We start from the raw sequence: 21,642 nt of genomic DNA on the forward strand, positions 1-21,642 counted from the left end.
GGTGCTGGAAGGTGGTTCTGTAATGATCAACTTTTCTCTACATGTGTAGATGTGTTCAAACCTTTATATTCTCAGTTTGTTGAGTTGAGTTTGCCATTGGAATGACCAGACTTACCATTGCCATTTCCTGCTGCAGACCAACAGTCTAAACACTGCCCTCTGCTTGAAGTGCTTCCCCACATTCACATACAGGAAAGGAGTCAATAAGCCGTAACCGGGAAGTTTACCAAGGTTGCCAATGTCCGACACGTAAACCCAAGTACAACCAGTGATGACCGTCAATGACCCAAGGTGTCGAGAAGATCAGAGTCTAGTAGGAAAGCCAGCAGAATGAGGAAAACTTTCCATTCCTGACTTCATTCCTACTTCTGCTGCTTTTTGTCGTCTTCTGGGTGTATACAGAAGGATACAATGGTACCAGGGATAAGGAGGCCTACTTATTAGACATATTGTAGCGCAGCCCCCAGCCTTAATGAGGATATGCTAGTTAGCATGCATCAATGAGGATTATGTCATCGTCCGGTGTAGCTGTCAAACTCTGACACAAAATGTTTCACCCCCTTTTTAAAGGCCAACATTCTCTAGTATTGGTAATCTATAATTCGCAAAACTCATCAGTCTTTTCCAACATTCAATATTTGATGTTGTTAAGTTTTTATTCCACGCCAAGAACAGAAGTTAGCAAGCTAGTCTAACTAGCGTCTACTCCACACGTTCAAGCTAGTTAGCCCACCTTACTAATGCAAGCAATGATTATACATGATCTTTCATCATAGAAAGAAGGTAGTCTATCTATACTTAGATGCCTTTCTTTCGTGGGTTCAGTTGTCAACAATCGCATCAGCATGTTAATGTTCAGAGGCCTAGCCACTCTTTGTTGTAGTATGAATCAAAGGCTAACAAAGTCAAAGATATGTGGAAGAAGTAGAGAAACTACCTCTTATCGGTTGGAGGTTGCGCTAGACTTTCTCGCTCTGTCATTTTGACGTCCTTCTGACATTTGGTTTTGACACCAACCTGTCGTCTGTTTTTGACGTAAACCTGATGTAGGTTTTTCACGTCCTTCTGGCATTCAGTTTTGACACCAACCTGTCGTCAGTTTTTTTTTTCCAATTGATGTTGGTTTTTGATGTCAGTCTGATGTTTTTTGACATCAATCTGATGTCGGTTTTTATAACGTCTGTTTTTGACGTCAATCTGACGTTTTGTGATGTTTTTTTGACGTCAATCTAACATTGGTTTTTGACGTTGGCTTTTGACGTCCTTCTGACATTTGGTTTTGCCATCAACCTGACATCTGTTTTAGACCTGATTGCGGTTTTTGATGTCCTTCTGGCATTTAGTTTTGACGTCAACCTGTCGTCAGTTTTTGATGTCAACCTGATGCCGGTTTTTGACGTCAATCTAACGTTGCTTTTTTATGTCGTTTTTTTATATCGGTTTTTGATGTCAACCTGTCATTTTTTATGTCGTTTTTTGATGTCAACTTGTCGTTTTTTGATGTTGTTTTATGATGTTGTTTTTGGAGGTCAATCTAACATTGGTTTTTGACGTTGGCTTTTGGTGTCCTCCTGACATTTGGTTTTGCCATCAACCTGACATCTGTTTTGGACCTGATGATGTCAACTTGTAGTTTTTTGATGTCAATATAATGACATTTTTGGCAAAAATTAAGTTCAACTCCCCTTTAACATGGGCCCAATTAACACCTTCAAACAAAGATTGGAGCTGAAATCTGAAAGGCAGAAAAACACGAGGTTGAACTGTTTATTTTTGGAATGCATTTCACCATTTGAGGAATCTTTTTCTGCCTGCATGTTTTTTATTCCACAACAATTTTCAGCCCTGGTGATGGTGGTAAAGTCTGACTCCTAACAAAGATTTCCTGTTTGGCTCGACATGCCTCGTTTTCGGGACAGCTAGGGGTGTACCCTTGTCCACAAGCCACAGTGAGTCAACACTGGGCCATTAAATTAGGGTGGTGTGGGTAGAAATGTATAATGAGACAACCGATGTCCGTGCAGCCAACAAAAAGGAGCATGTTTGTGTGTCACCGCTGGAAACTCTTTGACAGAATCCTGTTTTTAACTATGCAGACAATGAGTCAGAAACACCAGAAAACACTTAGCAAGCAGTTGTTGGGGCTTTCTTACCGTTCTGGTTTTGTGCTCGACTTGCATTATTAAATGGACTATAAAGATTCAACAACACGTCTGTTAAAACCATATGTATGTTTTATTTAAAGGTTATGTTCAGAGAAAAACAAATACAGGTATTATTTACAATATATCAGCGAGCGGAGACAGAATATGAAATCTGTATTTACATAGATTATTTTACAGCAACCAGGCAGATATAGATCCCCTGTACATTCAACATACTGATGCCACTGTTTGTAACATGAGGCCAGCTGTATTTATTCAACCAGAAACAGTTGCATGTGGTCAGGTTGTCCAGCTTTTGATAAGGCACAGTAACACTTTTGGTAGCAGTCTGTAACACCTTCTCCAGGAGGAGACATTGTGGGGAAAATCTCTGCCAGAGATTGATTTAAGGAAGGATCATTCGGTTCGATTACGACACAATTAAATCTACTGCAAATCGAATCACGAATTAAGCTCATCTTTTGAATCAAGCGCAAGAAAGATGACTGTGGTGGACAGTCATTTGATAAAGTTAATTTGTGTCTATAAAAGCAGAATGTTAGACCAAAGTCTTCAGCGTTGAGGACAGGTTTGATCGTGTGGACTCTGAGCTAATTGTTCTCTTAATGCTCCACTGCTTCAAGACTTCTCGAACTTTTTTCCTGAAGTTCTTTCCTACAATGACGTACAGGATTGGGTTGAGGACGCTGTTGAAGAAAGCTAAGTAGGTGAAGATCTGGTTGCAGATATCTAGGACGGTCTCGAGTTGACAGCCTTCAAGGGAAAGAGCTTGCACGAGCACATCTACTGCGGCAATCACGTGGAACGGCACCCAGCAGATCAGGAACGCCAAAAGGACTGCCAGCACCAGGGTGGTTGCTTTTTGCTCGGTTCTCTCAGCATTGAATCTCTCTATTGCCTGTTTCTTCAAAGCCTGAATAATCTTGACGGTGCAGAATGAGATGATGGAAATGGGGACGATGAAGCTAAAAACAACCAACATGCCATTAAGGATCAGCTCAAGGTTGGGTAAATGGTGTGGGTAGTTCAGGAAGCATGCATGTGCATCATACTCTGGGAAATGCTTCACTTCCCTGAAGACTAGCGTCGGGATACACAGCAGCAAACCGAAACCCCAAACCAACAGGCAGCCCAGTTTAGCATATTTTGGCCGACGCATTCTGCCATGGGACATTGTATGCACCAGTGCTATATAGCGATCCATGCTAACGAGAACAAGGAAGTAGATGCTGCAGTAGGCGTTCATCTTAATCCCAAGGCTGACTACTTTGCACAGGAACAGTCCAAAAGGCCAGTTGAAACCGTTGGATATGTTTACAGCCCAGAAAGGCAAACAGCACAGCAGGAGAAGGTCAGCAGCCGCCAGGTTGCTCAAGAAGATCTCAGCCACGGTGCAGGCCTTCTTATGGAAGCAGAAGACCATCAGGACAAACACGTTAAACACAAGTCCAAACACGGTGATGAGCGCGATGTACACTGGCTGCCAGCTGTAGAGCCACTCCCAGGCTTCTGAATCCATACATTCAGTGCCATTGGTGTAGTTTAGTTCTCCATATGAAGCTGTGGCGCTGAAGTTAGCGGGGACACTGTCAAGAATAAAACAAAGACAGTTAAACATCGACATTAAAGCAACAGTTTTTTGTTTTGTCAAATACGCCTTTTTACTTTCTTGCCCAAAGTTAGATGAGAAAATCGATACCACTCTTGTGACTGTACGGTAAATATGTAGCTTGGGCCAGCAGCTGGTTTAGCCTAGCTTAGCATTAAGACTAGAAACAGTGGGAAACAACCACAAATGATTAGCCTGGCTCTGACCAAAGGTAACAAAATCTACCAGCAGGCAAATCTAAGGATCTCCTTGGTTAGTTGTTGCAAGTCTTCATGCTAAGCTAAGCTAACTAGTTGCTGTAACCCAGCTACATATTTACTTTACAGACACAGGACAAATATACGTTCCTTTATTTATTAAAATTGTATCATTGAAAACATCTAACAAAGAAAGTTTGTTGGGCAAGTCTGAGGATATTAAGCTCGAGGCAGGCTTAATAACAACAATGGTCATAATCATGCTGTATGCTTTGATGTTTTGCTTATGCTTATATTCCTTATAGGGTCACCCCCTGACCTTTCCTTTAAAGTTTCCAGTGGAGCAGAGTGAAACAACCAATACTGCCTGTACAGTTTATTTGAAACAGTAAACTTGGCAGTGCACTAAAATAACATAAGCCATCACAACAACATGACAAAGCAATTTTTGTAACCGACCCTTTTAGAAAGCCAACGACACACCCAAACATAAAAAAGAGCGGTACATTCAAATGCCCATATCTCTGCACCTACCAGCCCTGCCTTATCCCATAGATTAATAAGCATGTCCACTGTACACTGCTTATCATGTTCCAATAATGAGCAACAGGCTGTTCACTTTAATTTTGCCCTCCACAGTAAATAAGAGAAACCTTATTGATATGTCAAACAGTTTTGGACCGAAGCATGAAGTCAAAGCCAGCTGTATTTTTAAATTATACTCAACAAATAGAGAATATTTGATGTATTAAGACTCACTGACAACCAATAGAGCTACATCTAGGAGCGCTTGTTTCGTTGCTGTTCGTAAGGGATAACATCCCCATTGCTGCTGACTCCATAATCATGTTTAAATGTTTCATACAATAGCCATATGTTTGACTTTCAGAAAACATATTGTGTTTATAACTTGTAATTACACTTCTAACCTCAGGTTTGACACTTTCATAATTGTTCTATACCGTCATCTATTACTTCTACCTTTTTCGTAAAGACGGAACAAACAAACATCAATATACCAAATTAAAAAGAAGGGAGTAATGCTCACTGACTTAAACCACAAAGTGTGTTCTGAGAAATAGAGAAGTTAAAAGACACGTCTCCGCTGGTAGGAGAATTTATGGTTTTCCATCTGCTTGGGTTTTTAAAAGCTGTATTTCACTCCTGTTACCCAGCGTATCATATCATGATGAATTTGGACATTCTTCACACACCAATACATGTTTAACAACAATAACGACTTCTGTACTATGTAATTAAGATATACTGATCATAAAGCACAACATATCTGTAAGTTGTCAATTCATAAAGTTTTACAAGAATGTGAAATTATTTAGAACATATAAAACCAAAAGCTCATACACACCTCGTAGGCTGAGGAGTCATCCCTGCTGAGTAAGTCCACATGTGAGATGCCCAGACTGCTTCAGTGCCGTCCCTTACTCTGCTCAGCCTGTCTCTGACTCGCTCTCTTAAAGGAAACTGTAATTATAGTGATGTCAGCCAAAGGGCCATACTTCAGTCTGCATCTTTCTCTCTCCCCTGTCTGTCCTCCTCCCAGTAGCAGCATGTGTGTGTTTGTGATCTTGTTTGGTTAATGTTTACTTCCGTGATGTTTTATGATTTGATAACGATGTATTGGACTGTAAACGTGCCAGCTTAAGTTGGAAGAATTAAAGGACTTTGCTCTTGTGTCATCGCAGAACTGTGTTGTAAATACAGATGTGTTTATTTTGTGCTTTCGGTATGCCGTCATTTCAGCTGGAAGTTAAAGATTCAAAAGTTTGTAGGGTTCTGTCTTTGTGTAAATACACTGTGATGTGAGAAGGTTTTAATTAGAACTTCAGTTGACACAAAACTTAAAGAGGGGGTATTATGCTGTTTCATATTTACACACATATATATAATTTTACAATGTTGGCTGTCCAGACTGAGCCTGGGTGAAGTTTCACATCTGTAGGTAAAAGTATGTTGGAGTAATCCCCAGGTTTCTCAGCTCAGTCTGCAGGCTGCTGTGAATGCCAGGTTTCACACAGTTTTTCCACACTTTGTGACGTCACAAAGTGCAGCCTCAGCAGGCTTCAGAGAGCTGGCCAATCAGAAGAAAGCTGGCTTGTAGGGGCGGGGTTTCTTCAAGGGACAGAGCTGACTGAGTCGTTTCAGGCAGAGGCTGAAGAGTGAGTAAAATGATGAGTTTTTCAAACTGTAAATTATTCTAAGTTACTCCACAGGTATCACAGAGTGAAATATGAAGCTTGAAATTAGCTTAATACCACCCCTTTAAAGCCTCATATCTGCAGTGTTTTGGGAAATTTTGTTGGATGTTATCATTATTAATGATAATCCCCAATATTTCAAACAAATTTCCCATTATATGCCTGATTTATCAGCATTGTCATGTTAATTTCTCAGCATTAAGTAGAGTGGATGTGGGCCTACTGTAATTTGCGATGAAAGCCACTTAATGTTATGGGAAAGAGATGTTTATGCACTGCCCGCTGTGCATTAGCCACAAATGAATCCAGTTACTGCATTGGACTGTATTTATTTCAACATTATCATTACTTGGAATAACTCTGTTAGAGTCGTGACTAAATAGCTAAACTTAAATGGCTTCAGAAGTGCATTATGATAGGGACACTGTTATGCAATGAAACGCTAGATTACGATGGGATATCTATTCACCCAACATGCTTTCAAACGTCAGACAAAGACACTGAATGAACGAAGCTTTATGTAGAGTCAATTTGACTTGAATTGTGGCCATGTTTATCTTGTGATGACAATGATGGGGAATAAAATGATGCTGAAAAAATCCCCAATCATTATTTTTTCAGCTTTGTCAGGACCAGGCCTTAATGCACACTTCATGCTAATCTTTGCTATTTCAAGCTCTTCTCCGAGGTGAAACATTAGGCTACAACAGGACATTTCAAACTAAGGCCCTACCTTCCACCTTATGCTCCCATTCATTTAAATACTGTGAAAAACTAAAGTTTAACCTGCTCTTACAATCTAAAAACATTTTCCACATGGGCTAACAACGGGGTATCTTGCAGGGTCGCTTTTTCCACTTCAACTGGATCCCTGTTAAGATGAACTAGCTTTTGGCTTTAGCTTCCCTTGTGGGTTGGCTGGTTTGCTGTAATGATTGAGGTCGTTATGTTAGCTGGGTTAGCATAACAAGCTAGCAAGCCACAAGCAAGTTAATCCTTCCTCATTTTTACTTCCTAACTTAAGTGCTTACCGTCGCTATGCTAACACTGTGACCTCAAGGCCAAGGGACTTTCTGACTATTGTTGAGCAGTCAGTTAGGAGATAGTTTCAGCAGCCCTTCTGTGCACAGTACTAGCACGCTAGCTACCTGGTGTACTGCTTCCTGTTTACGCAAGAATGAGTGATTGTACTAGTTGTTGACAATGTGCACGTCATTGAAGTCTACTTTTTGCTTGGGCCTGGATGTTTGATTTCATCAGAATGCAAGACAAGGCTGACTTACGGCAGCTTAGACGGAGCTGTATTGCTTGAAAAGTTGTTCGGTGCATGGCCGGCATGACATGATAACATGACGTGATGATTTTCCTGTTTGTCCTTCGTGAGTGTTTTAATTCCCCAGGTTTGACTCACCCAAAGTCACAGGATTGGACTCTAGGTAAGGCTTAGTTAACAAGTAAGCAATGGGACATCTTCCTACATAGCTAATATAAGAGCTCTTCTTCTTCCCACACTGTTTAGTCTGGTATCTCTCGCACTTGTATTTCATGTTCGCCCTGCCCATGAGAATACTGTAAGTTCTCTGAAAACCACTCTAACCTTTTGTTTGTTTATGTCTCACAAGCACAGCTGTGTCCTTATCTCTCTCGTTCTACCCTGTTTCACCTCCTTTATCTCTCTTTTCACTCTGGTTTCTCTGCACTGGATCCAGCAGCTCTTTCTCTCTGCCCCCTGACTGTTGCCGTGTCATTCCACATCCTTGAATCTGGATCTTTGTCGTGTAGAAGATTCAGTTTTCCCTTTTGTTTCTCTCTCTTGCGGTCTCGTATTGGAGAGACTCAGACCCTTCCTCCTGGTTGATGTCAGCAGCGACCCTCTAATCTCTTCCTAATAAACCAGACTAAGATTAATGACAAACATTACAAATTACAAAATCAGATTTTCTATACTGTGCACAAATGACACGCAAGTGGGGGTCTGGTGGCTTGATCATCAAGCCTGTTACCGGTTCTTCCGTCAGGAATTAGATTTATAATTCTTTAGAGACAGCAATTGTATGAATAACAAGGCAATTTGTGAGGCATCATGTTCTCACAGTGCAGCTAAAGAGGAAGATTGTTGTTAAAACCAAATGCCATTTTCAAGTTAGCATTGATTAGAATAGACTAAGGGCTTAAAAGCAGTCATTTTGCGTAAACTGATCTGGTGTGTCACATTCACATGATTTAACATGCGCTAAATGCATGACCATGATTGTGACCTTTCTTGAAATAATGTTGCAGTTATGAAATTCTGTTTCGCCACTTCCCGTTGGTACTTAACACCACTTTCTACTTCTAGTCCACATAGTTTTGAGAGGGAATTATATTCCTTTTTACAGCTTCAATTTAATGTTGTTATTTTTTTACACATTTTTTTTGGTCAAATGAAACTACCCCAGAGTGTACAGCAGAATTAACTGGTCGATTAGTTGATTGACAGATGTTAGTGGACAACAATTAAGATAGTTTCTTAGTTATATTTCATGCAAACACATTTTATAGCTTCAGCTTAATAAATATGGTGCTTTTAATTTTTTATTATTTTCATATTTGTGAAGATTTAGAACATTCAATCATTTTGAATAAAACAATGATTGTGAAAATGTCTGTGGAAAAAAGCATTTCTTATCACTTCCTGAATTTTTACAAACCAATCTTCAGCTTTTGTATTTCTTATTTGTAGTTTACATCACAGCAACAAGTGGTAAAGGTTGACTTTTGAGAGACTGTGAAAAAACAAAACATTCCAGAAACAAAACATTCAAATTAAATAAATTGACAGTAGCGAAACTAGAAAATAAAAACACTGGCTAGACCCATAGTTCTTCGCCTCAAGTGAACCAACTTTAAGAACTACTTTTTGTGGATATTCCTCTTACAGACAAACCAAACTTAGCTCCTAACTACTTAAGACAATCAAATAATCAGTCAATGATATGTAAAATAAATAAATAAATAAATAAAATAATAAAATCACTTCTTATCATTAAATGTCCTCATATATAAATATTACCAGTACATTTTAGATTGTTTGGGGTAAAAAGATTCTTACCTGACACATTGAATCCCCCCTCTGTTCTCCACTCAACATGGTACAGTCCTAATGCCCTGTACTATAAAGCCCATTGGATTCTCTCACCTCCTGTTTGGCATTGTGGACACATGACCAGCAGGTAATGTGGGTTTGGGCTCATTAACAAATGTTTTAGTCAGTTCAAGTGAAATATAAACAATTATTTGTTCCTTATTAAAGTATTAATAAAGAAATTATGTGAATGGTCCTTTAAATATTAATGTAAAAACGTTTTTTTCCAATGAAATTAATTACTTAGGTTAGCATGCTACAAAACATGGCAACAGAGGCTAAGGCTACAAACAACACAGCTTTAACAACAGGATTACACTTTCATGCTTTAACTGAAGAAACAATTTAACACCTAGCTTAACTCCATCAGGCAGGCTGAAGCAGTTAGCATTCAGATGTAGTTAGCATTAGCAACAGCAGGGAAGTACTAATGAGACTTCCTGGCGCTTGAACTGAGGGATTGTTTCTTTGTTTCTTAGAGTGATAAGAATCAGAAACAACTGTCTTATTTGATGGATTTTTATTTCACTTGTTCGAATGATTGGTCTTTGTATCAAAGAGTTTATTGTCCAGCTTTTACTTCCCACACTTGAGACTCTTCCAAGACATTTTCTTGGAGCTAAAACAAGGGAAACCTGATTCCCTAACAACAGAACAAAAGTAGTTATGCAACGTTTTTATTACAATCAATGGAAGTCCATGGCCAGGGTTGAGTTTAGAATATTAAAATACCAAAAAATAAAGAAATGCCTCTGAATACTTTCACTTCTTTTTTTCTTTTTTTTACACTATTATATCTTTGAACTTTACTCTGTTCCTATGTTGTTTTTCTGTTGGTGCTTCTGTCTTGATGTGAACACAATGACATGACAAGCAGTAAAGCTATTTTTTATTATGTTTATACAGATAGAGGCAGCACAGTCTACTGTAACATGTTGATTTGGACCCACCAAGAACAAGTGATCCTAACTTATGTCCCATCTTTATAAAACCCAAGGACAATAAAATACCCCAGGACAGGTCCACACAGGCATTTTTTTCATTAAGTATAATTTCTCTAAAATAAGAGGCGGCTGCTTGAAAATCCCGAACACTGATGTTTATGGACAAAAGTCTAATTAGTGCAATGTTATCTACTGTACATTGTGCTGTTTAATGCTTTTTAATATGCTGAAATAATGAGTCAAAAAATGTAGAACAAATAAAATAACAAATAAACACTGACAAATCAGTGTAGTGGCACTAAGTTGTAAGTATATTAATTGCAAGTCTGATGATTGTTCAAGCCTATAAATTAATTGCACCTATCTCTCTTGCTATGAAATGTTCCTTTACAAACTGATATACACTGATATATTGTGTTGTTTTTGCAGAGTGATTTGCACTATTGCTGCACAGAAATAGCTCCTTTCTGGCCCATGCTCTCGACTGTTAAACCAACAGCTCAGAAACAACAGGAAAACACTGATGTCAGGAGTTTTACTGTGGTTTCGCATCTGCAGTCATGTTGCGCATGTTTCTGTCCTGCTGCGTAGCGAGGGCCGGTGGAGTGCTTAACTTTATGTCCAATTGTTTTAGACTTTTTTTTTTATGAGAAACAATTAAATAATTGTGTTGACAGTGTTGACAGTAAGGTCTGTGGTTTATCCTGACTAAAAAACACGTGGTTTCTGGGAAGACAAGCTGCGGTTAGGTTTTTCAGATGTAATTTTCCGATGTTATGAACAACACAAACACAATGTTGTCCACCTCTATTATAGCTGTAAGTCTCAGACCTCTGCATGGCTAGGTGATTTAAGTGATATGTTTGTGTTGCTAATTTGACCCTTTAAGGCACAATGCCGTCATAAACTGTGTGATCAAACGGCCCCATGTGTGATTTAAACCTCTCCTCTGCCCCGATCCTTCATCAGTTTAAAGAGACTTTATGAATCCTGTGAATAGTCGCCTCTGAAGTCATATATCATTTCAAACTGGAAGGTCCTTGAGTGATCATGAGGCCAGACTACAACTCTGTCTGCTGCCATTAGTTATGTCTCAGTGGTGTGTAATGAGCTATGTAAAATAATGTCTGGACGAGGGGGCAGCTCGTCTAAGAAAATACTCAGCTCATTTCCTGTCTCCTTCTGCCTGTCTCTTCAGGTTTTTTCCAGGCTGTGAGCTCGGGTGCCTCTGCGCTGGTCCCGCCCCCCCTCCCCTCCTGTTCTCCTGTTTCGTAACTCCTCACAGACTCAACGGGCCGCAGCTCTTCTGGTAAAGTTTGCATTTTGTTTTCACAGCTGTATGTTATAGTCAGGGCGTTCAGAGCGAGTGAGAGCTTATGAGAGATGGTGTCAAAGAAGCCACAGGCTCTGACGCTGGTAGAGGGCCTCAGGCGTCGGCGCCTTTTTTTCCTGAAACCACTAATGCAACTTTGACGAGCGCTTTGTGATGCCACTAATGCCGCCGGCTGAGGAACACAGAACAATTTCAACAGAAATCAAAGTGAAATTCAAACCCTGGTTTTAAAGCTGTGTGTCTGAGTGCACAAATGTCCCTGGCAGAAAAACACAGGGCACTAATATCACTGTATTTACAGTTATAGAGACTCATACTTGTTGTTTCTGGATGTTTCGGGAAGCGATTGCACCCTCAATTGCATCCTTTCTATCCTTCTTGAGCAAGCCAAGCAAGACTAGAATAAATACAGGACTCAATTTCACATCCCCTTTTTTCTTATTTATAAACCAGCCATCACAAGACATTATGTAACACGTTTGAGCGGCCGCAATCCAAACCCCTCTGTTGATTGAATTCCAGGATTTGAACGTCAGAGCAAATCCAATAGTTTCCTAAACAAGTGTGGTGACGCTAAAACAACAGGAAACCTGCCATGTATGGTGGAATAACCGTGTTATTGTGCAACAGTCTCCTGTTTCTGGCCGTGGGTGTTGATAGTTTGGAGAAGCCACATGATTTAGGGTAATAAGTAACTTATTCATCCACTCGCTTGGAAAAACGGGAAAATGTGGCTACGACTCAGGTTATATTGATCTACCTAACTTCTACGTGAGGGCCAACTTTGTCATTAGCGGATGCTATTGAGAAATCAGAAAGATTCCCATCAGTGCCGTGAATCAGATCGATTACTTGCTAGAACATCTTCCCTCACACTCTGTGTTTTAAACATTTAAAACACCTCAAATACAGTCGGTCTGACATTAAAGATAAGTCAGAGAAATTAAATGAGTGTAAGACAAACAGATGACAGACATGTTTTGTCTCAGTCGGTCTCATATTGTGTCTTTTTACTCTGATGCGGCCTGACAGGATACATGCCTAACGTGGGCCTCTGAGGGACAAAAGAGACAACTGCTTGTTTTGCTGAATGACTTTTGACAGTGCGGTGATACTTACAGAGAGGAGTGTGACTGCGTGTCACTAGCTTGTCTCCTCTGAATCCCTAAAACATCCCTTCTACCTCTAAAATCTTTCAGAAAGCCTGATGCAATGAAAGTGTAATTCAAAGACTTATTTTGTAGAAACTTTCACTCTGTCAGCCTTCATTTAAGCTGCACAGAAGCGTCATAATCATGTTAATAATAATCATGTGTTCCCACACACCACTACATGTCACAAGAGATACAAAACACACCAAGAGCCTGCAACAGAAAAGAATCTGCAGTACTAACATACACACGTATATACAGTAGATCGTTCTGTATATAACACTCTGTATATAATGCACTTATTTACTTAACTTACATCTAAATGATCTTGAATTCCAGCATTCTTCTTACTTTAATGTAATCTTTGCACAACTTTGATTATATTGAGAACTATTAGGTTACATTTTGAATGTTTGCACTTAAGTTGATTCTAACCCTACAGAAAACATAAAGTATGTAATGCATGTAATGTTCACCTCCGTCATCCTGGAACACCTTCTCAAAATGTTTAATATGGAGCCCTCTGCTGGATGAAACATGAAGTGTTCTCAGCCTTGGAGATGGTTGGAGAACAGACAGCTTTCCTCACCTGGAAACATACCTGCACATTAGAACATTATGGTGGCCCCGAAGTGCAAAACAACATTACAAAGTCTAAAACACTTCGACAAATGCTTGAGACAAATTTACAATTTGGAAAACATTTTTACATTTTCTAAAACAAAATTACAAAAGTAAAACACTTTTACCAAGAACAAAACAAATAAACATTTCAGAAAAAACATTTACATTTCAGATTTTTTTTTTTTTTTTTTTTACATGTAATGTATGTTGTACATGTGTACAACCTTTATAAAGAATAAAATATATCTGCACAGCAAATTTGTTTTATAAAATGTACAAATGTTTTCCAAAATGTAAATTTGTCTCAAGCGTTTGTCAAAGTGAGTCCATGTGACCTTCATCAGACGTGTTACTAAAGGTGCTGAAATATTTGCGTTTGAGTATGGCAATTTTATTTTTCTGACCAAGATTAGCCTCATCCTGCCTAAACTCTGAAAACATACACTGTGAGTAACTTAACTGATTCTAGTTAGCTACAAAGACTCTGTGCTACAGCATAATTTTGAGGTACTTGTGCGTTATTGTAGTAGGATTTAGTCTTTCAGGATGTAGTGCAGACAGGAAGGTAGAACTCAACAGAAGGTCACAGGCAGACTTGTGCAGTCATGACTTACAGGCAGGAACACTTGTAACTAGAGGTAGGTTGGCAGGCACCTTTAGGATACGACTCTGTCTGAAATTTCAAAAAGGAAAAATGCAAAGCTATACATCAACAAAACTGAGTAACAAGGCCGAGTAACCAGGATAAACTGGCAAACAAAAAAAAAGAAAAAGGGACAGTATATATGGAGAGAGACAGATTAGTGAAGTGGACACAGGTGAGGAGGTTAGTGCACTGATTGGCTGATTATAACAGAGAACAGGTGTGTAGATGGACCCTAAGGCCTAAGCACTTAACCCTCATGGACTTTAATGACGTCAGGCCCGCAGTGCGCGAGTCTGTGAGGGCTTATGAACTGTACAAAAATGAGGAATGGGACACACCGTCATGACATCACATGTTACCATAGAAACAAGATGCGCTGTTAAATCTAATAAGTGTTTTACATTACAGTGTTTACATACATTTTTTTTGTTCAAACTTTATTGAATACAACTTCAAGGGCCATTTTACATTAAGTGGGAGGCTGGGCAATAACGTTTATACTTCGCTAAGTCCGCTATGAACTCTGGGTAAGTCCCAGGGGAAGGTCTGCAGCTATGGGGACTCAAAAGTGGGTAATACTAAACACTCACACGCTTACCAGGAACGTGCCTCAAAATCCGTGAGTCCCTGCTATGAATAGTTTCTTTTACAACAGTAATGATTTGAAGGTACAACCTAACACTGTGGTAGTCCTACTTGAACTTAAGACAGCCCTGAATACACCTCTCCCTTAAAGTCAAACCGAACTGAGCTTCCAGGCGTCATGAATGATAAATAACGTGGAGGATACAGGAGTTGTTAAAAACAGAAAGCAGTCTCTCTGGCACACATGCTCGTGCGTCTGAGAGGGGCTGGAGATGACAGAGATCAGCATCGATCAATCTCCGCTCGGCTCTGAGAGAGCACCTGTCACACATTCATCAGCACACACAGAGATGGACGGAGAGGGACTCAGGTTTCCACTGTTAATCCCGATCCTTTCCCTCTATATTCTCTTACATTTCTCCTCTTCTCAATCATCCTGTCGTCTTCTGTCAGCCCAGGCATCAGTCTCTTTACTCGTCTCGCTCTCTGTTCGCCAGCTCCTCCATTAGCCCCCCGGAGTGGTTTCGACTTTAATTTTGGCCAACGACCGGGGGACGCGAGACTGCCAATGGGTGCAAGCGGAGTGATACATGTCAGTCTCCATGGTGACAGGCTGCATGTTCTGCATGCTGATATCCAATCATGTGCAGGGTAGTGACAGAGCGGTGGCCGTGGTCTGCTGAGGGATGGGAGGCTTATTCCCGCGACTCCTCCACTACTTTCTGAGACATTGAATTTAGTTGAATGTAGGTTACATTTCATGCTACATCTGCTGCACAGAGCAGGTTCCTGCCTATGGATCAATATCTGCTATATGATAAAGGATTGGAGAGGTAGTCTGACTGCTTGCATGCGCTCCAATGTAGCTTTATATATCCAGGTTGAAATATCTCAACAACTATTGGAGGGATAAACCAGACATTTTGTACAGACATTCGTGATCCCTAGAGGATAAACCCTGTTGTATTTAAACCACAGACTGTATAAAAAGATGGACGACATGACAGCTCCCCAAAAGAGAAGCCAAAACCCTTTATAGGTCATTAAAGCCATGTTATCAGATGGGACATGAGTCAATTAAAATACACGCCAAATACAATGTTCGGTTACTATAGTTACTTTTTATCATGCTGATTTATGTCCAAGTGTTCATTCTGCTGACAAGTTCAGTTTTAATTTGTTATTTGATGCTGTAAAAAGGATGATTGACAGCTCTGTTGACCAATACGACTCCTGCAGCCGATCTGTTCTGGATTAGCCGAGTAGAGGAGGAACGGCGAGAGGAGACGTAACTAAAACAATCACTACAGTCATTGAACGTCCATAACCGTGAATATCTGCCTCAGACCAAATAAAGAATTGATATTTGCTATGTTTTTAAATGTTACATGTGTGTTTTGGTTATCGGAAGGGGCGGGACTTCAGCTCCACCAGCTGATCCCTACTGCACAGACTCCAAATGGGGAGTATTTTGGCTTCATTTTTGTACAATGACAGGAGCTAGAGACGTGTTGTCCGTAATTATATACAGTCATTGGTCTAAACCTCACTCATTGTAAGGCTGTGTGTAATCTCTATAAACAGATTCTGGATATAAATACAGAACCCTTGGTGTCAGAGGTGTTCCGGTTTCTTTTTGTAGTTTGGTCCACTCACTGTTTGGAGAGCAAAAGAGGCGGGAAACAATATTGGATGCCATTGGTGTCGATTTAGCTTTTTATTATCTAGAAAGACAGATTTCTGTAGTTGTTAGTCAGAGCGTAAACAATGAAAATGTACTGAAAAAAGAGAGTTTTGTCCTGGAAATGCCCAAAAGCTTATTGGAATAACATCTCACGACACCGGAAGCCCCGCAAAATTGGCTGTTGCTCCCAGAGGTTAAATCGCGGTCGGTCGATTGCCGTTGGGTTGTGAATGAATTCAGACCCCAAAATACAGAAAACAATGAAAATACTCTTCCAGAAAGGGATAAGAGGAAATTAATTATTAAAGGCAAAACATCAGGAGGCTAACAATCTGTGAAACTTTGCCGTTACTTTACCAGCAGTAGAAGAAGAGGATGATCTGGCCGAGACTGAAAGGATGAAGCGGGGCTAAATCCTGTCGAGGCTTGATTCATTAGATGAAGTACAGGTGTGAGGAAGGATCGGCAACAGCAGGAACCTGGAAGCCACGCCCAGGATGACACGCACACATACAGAGGGAAGCAGGAGCACAGGAGGGACTGCAAACCATGACATATAGGCTATGAAACTGTTGCTGTGTTAACCTTCTTGCTATAAATAAAGTGAATATAAAATAATTACAGTAATAAGCTTACTATATTAAAGATTTGGCTCAGGACACTAGTGGGCAGGCCAGCATCCGTCTTGCTTAAAGGGCATCTTCCTCATAAATCCTCTTTCTAAGGATGTTTCCTGTACGAGATGACAGGCAGGGACAGATACTGTGTGTGTGTGTGTGTGTGTGTGTGTGTGTGTGTGTGTGAGAGAGAGAAAGAGAGGAGTCATCCACTCACAGCATTACTAAATCAAAAGAATAGGCCTCCTGCCTTCTGGATGACGGGTGATGCTGAGCTCCCATCACGGAGTAACAGTAATGAAGCATTTTCAGCGAGGCTGCGGCGGCATCGGGGGGGGACGCCAGAGCTCCGGGGATCGCATTAAAGACGCTCTGTTCCCTGTCACACTTGGCACTCTGTTTACCATCCCTCCTGATTGGAGGTAGAAAGGAAAGCTGAATGCAGAAATGGATTACATGCAACATTTTGACTTCATCTTGTATCCTGAAATATGACAATTACTCCGCCTGCACGGCTTATCATCTTGTGTAATTGTTCTGAGTAGACAGAGATGTAGGTGAGCTCCTCATTAGAGGATATGAGATAGATTTAGTTGGTATTTGATGGATCATTTTGACACTTATTCTGTAATGAGGAGCATCATTAGAGGCTTGTGTAACAATAGTAAGAAATGACAACAAAATTGAGGTCAAGAAATAGCTGCCGAGCCATTTTTCCCACCATCCTATGCTTTGTAAAGAGGCAATCACGTAATACAAGTTGGTAAAATCCTGCCTGTGCGCTGAAGCAGCGACCGTCAGAAACATTCATCATTCGAACGTCAAAGTCGATTACAGGCGACGCAAAGACGGCGTAATTCATGACATGCTCTGATACCTTGTGCCGTATCGACGCCTTTTTTAATCAGAGTTTAACAAACACGTCATAAAGAGGAGGAAGGTTGTTGATGCGTTGAGAACAAGCGCTCCGTCTTCGTCTTGTGGAAGTGACCTCAAGCAGGAAACACTGCGATCAAAAGCCCATTATTGACTCGGGTAACAACCTAATCCTGTGAGTCGCGAGAGCTAATTAACATTAACCTGCAGAGGACTCATCCTCCCTCTATTGTGGTCTGCCGCCATGAGCTCATTCACTGGGAAACATCCATTAAACTTTGGATTTCGGATCCCTGCTGCATAAACATTGTTTTAATGACTCTAGAATCATTTTAGGGCCTAAACAAACCAAGTAACTTTTTAGTCAACATGTTGCTCTTACAATAAAGTTGGTCTTTACAAGTGTTGCTGACATGTTGACCTCTCAAGTTAATCAGGAATTAAACCATAGCGATCAAGAGATTGCATGGACATCCTGCAGAAACGGGTATCACTTTACTTAAAGTAATAATCTCCAAGATTTTCATTTAAATAAATGTCTGTTAAGTCACTATCTATCGCCGAATGAGGTAACACAATGGTGATTGAGTCTATGGCCCGCTGATGAAAGCCTTTGCATTTGCAGCATCACAGACTCGGTGTCTGTTGTTACTTTTGCGGAAAAAATCACGAGCGGCGCCCAGTTAGTGAAGCGTTTTCCATCAGCCAGTAGTGGTTGGTCTGCCAGAGAGGGTAGGCGGAGCTAAGCGGCTGCTTTTCCAGTCTCTGCAAGTGTTGCCAGTAAACAGTAATCTACTATGGCTGAACAAACAAAGAAAAGATCGATGACTACAGATACAACTTCAACAATAAGTGAAAATCCAAAGAAAAAGAACCAAACTCGACGCTCAGATGAAGGTAAACAGTCTAAAAAGGAAAGCGACCGTCAGCGAGGAAAATCAAGAGTTACAACCGGAGCCAACCGTGGACGTCACACATGCGACACTGTCTGGATATCCGGGAAGTGTGCTCGTACTGGTTTTTGCCATAGGTGCCGCCAAAGAGAACGAAAATCTTCAAGATTACAACTTTCAAACCTATTATTTACGTTTATAAATCTGTTGTAGACGCTATAATTTAGTTGTAAAAACATATAGGAATTTTTCAACGTGATAATTCCTTCCCAAAGTCATTTTAAGTTAGGTTGTGTGTGGCCTCTAACTTCCCTGTTGGTGTGAAGGGTGTGAATGTGAGTGTGAATGCTTGTCCGTCTCTGTGTGTCAGCGACCTGTCCACATGAACCTCGCCTCTCGCCTAATGTCAGCCGGGATCAGCTCAAGCCTCGTGCTGCCTTCTTTAAGCGGCACAGCTGATGGATGGATGGATGGATGAATTTTTTTCCTATATTGTCAGTTTATACAGTTACCTTCATTTATAGGTGCCCATATGAGGCGTAATAGCCATTGGTTAACACCTGTACAGTTGTAATCTAATCAAACAATGATCAGTGTGAAATAATAATTTCTGAGACTCTAAAGAAAGTATAGGATACTCCACAACACTGACTGCATTGTTTATTTGTTTTCCCTTTCTGCGTGATTCTGTCTTCATTGATATACGTGTTTAACAGTGTTGCCCTCCGTACGATATACGATCAATAATGCCAGAAAAGGCCGAATGTACAATCATTTAGCCCTTTCAAAGACACCCACAATAACACCTCAGCGATGCATCTGCTCAGCTTGGAAGCAGCTTCCCCGAATGTGCAAGGATTTAGTAGATATGGTGCTTTTATTTTGAAGGGTAATTATGGAAGGAATGATTGTGTAATGGGCGGCAAGACTCTGTTGTGTGTAGCATACAGTTGCCGTCTTGTTCAAAGGACGGGACCTCCGTGTTGTTGCACTGGTGTTTAAGCTCCAGTGTAACTCCACATGCACACACATGCTATAGGCACAGTCACTTGCACACTACAGTAGCATCCTCACTCACCTCTCCTCCTGCTGTTGTCATGCTTCGTCAGAAATAATTATATTGTTGCGACATTAATCCATCCATTATCTCTGCCGCTTATCCTGTCAAGGGTCGCATGGGGGCTGGAGCCTATCCCAGCTGTCATTGGGCGAGAGACGGGGTGCACACTGGACAGCTCACCAGACACATAGACAGACAACCTTTCACGCTCACATTCACACCTACAGGCAATTTTTTTTTGAGTCACCAACTAACCTAACGAGGACTGTGGAAGCCAGAGGACCTGTAGAGAACCTAGCACAAGGAGAAGGAACCTACTTGCTAACCTCCGCACCACCGTGCTAATGACACATTCAATAGATGTTAATGTATGGCTTTTGTTAATGCTTGGTATAAGTTTAGACCCACACTGTACGTTCAGATGAGCCTCTGAAGTGACAGTTTGACAGAATGTGTCTAACCGGCATGTCTGAGCGTACCCTGCACCTCCTCGCCCAGCTGTCAATCTCGGCTGGACAGTTTGGCTGAAGAGTTACATCCCAAGAGACTTGCGAGCAGCAGAGGAGGAGCAAGACAACCTGCCCTCACAACCTCCTGTTTCACTCTTTCCCCTCATCTTCCTCTCTTCATACTTTCAGCCTGATTAATCTCAGCCTGTTTTTAAATTACTGACATTACCTTTTATTCAAAGGCAAATCAAGCCTCATCATGCGCTGAACATATAAATGAACTTAGCCACGGTAGATTTCATCCAAAGCATGAACCTGAAAATCTCATACTTAGCATGCATTAGCATAGATTAGCATAGGCAAGGTCAATGGTTATCCATTGTATCCTCCTGTTCCGAGTGAGATTCCCTTGTCTCAAGGATTCAGCTGCTGTAGCGACACCCAAGGGACCCACAGTTGAGTCGCTTGATCGGATAAACAGGAAAGGCACAACAAGCAGCGGAAACAATGTGAAGGTTGTACGATGATCATGAACAGCCGACTTCACTTCCTGCTCTCGGGGGCCAGAAAGGCCCATGGCGAATTTGAATGTAGCTGATCCAAGTGTTATCAAACCAAGCTGCTCTGTCTGTGTTGAAAGGGATGATTCAGTCTGTAAGGTGGCGTAAAGGTTGAGCACTGCGGGTTCCTGGATCATGAGTGAGATTGCTAAAATGTTTTGACATGATTTCACCCCAGGGTGAAGGGGATTTGCAACATCAAGCTACAGGGAGTAAGCCATCCTGGATGTGACTGTAATCGTTATGAAAGCTTTTATAATGTGGATTTTAGTAAATGTCAAAAGTTTATACTTTTTATTGAAGGAAAAGATGAGATTACTTACTTATTGGTCCAGTAAGAGTACTTTTAGGTATATTTAGGTTATTTAAAGCAACAAGAGGAACTTTCATTATGTGTCGTTTTGGTGCCCCCTGTGGACAAAAGCAGTACGCCCTGAGTCATAAAGAGCTTTATCCGGCTTGTGTATGCGAAAGACATTTTTCTTTTTTAACCACGGCTGTTTGCAGAATGCGTAGTGATTGGTTCAGGTGTAAATATTTGAGGCTAACTGAGATCACTAATTGTAATAAGATGATGCTCTAACAAGGAAAGCATTGTTTTAGTTGCGTTCAGCTCATTGTTTAACCTACAACCCCAAAAGGTTATAGTTATTTTGTAAATGAGGCTTTAGCTACCAACATTTTCAAGTCATGTGTCCCAAAACATAGAAGCGGACACCAAGATGTAGCTTGTTAGCAAGGCCAACATATGCTAGTTGTTTTACAGTAGTATCCACCGTGACATTCATGGACTGTACAAATCCACGCGTGTGTACATGCAAAGTATTTCAAAAGTATAACAGACATTTCTGTCCATTTTATCTTTGTCTGCTTTTTGTATCTTTGGTAATCATGCCCTGTACGTGCCTG

At 40.7% G+C, this 21,642-nt stretch overlaps 1 protein-coding gene across 1 annotated transcript; it reads right to left on the reverse strand.

Annotated features, from left to right (window-relative positions):
• Positions 1-2,695: 2,695 nt before the first annotated feature.
• bdkrb2 (bradykinin receptor B2) lies at positions 2,696-5,410 on the reverse strand. The gene is made up of 2 exons (XM_069662266.1): positions 5,338-5,410; positions 2,696-3,751 (listed from the first exon to the last, which is right to left on the reverse strand). Exons 1-2 carry the CDS (start codon positions 5,376-5,378, stop codon positions 2,704-2,706), a joined length of 1,089 nt encoding a protein of 362 aa, XP_069518367.1. The 5' UTR covers positions 5,379-5,410; the 3' UTR covers positions 2,696-2,703.
• Positions 5,411-21,642: the final 16,232 nt, after the last annotated feature.

This window comes from Semicossyphus pulcher, unplaced genomic scaffold, assembly GCF_022749685.1.
Source record: "Semicossyphus pulcher isolate SPU_LCO1_2020_fin unplaced genomic scaffold, fSemPul1.0.p SCAF_14, whole genome shotgun sequence".
In the NCBI taxonomy this organism is placed as follows: Eukaryota; Metazoa; Chordata; class Actinopteri; order Labriformes; family Labridae; genus Semicossyphus; species Semicossyphus pulcher.

Coding starts and splice junctions, on each gene's coding strand:
- bdkrb2 (XM_069662266.1), bottom strand. CDS start 5,378: ATGTGGACTTACTCAGCAGGGATGACTCCTCAGCCTACGAG. Junction 3,752..5,337: donor ATGACTCCTCAGCCTACGAG/GTGTGTATGAGC, acceptor TATTCTTGACAG/TGTCCCCGCTAACTTCAGCG.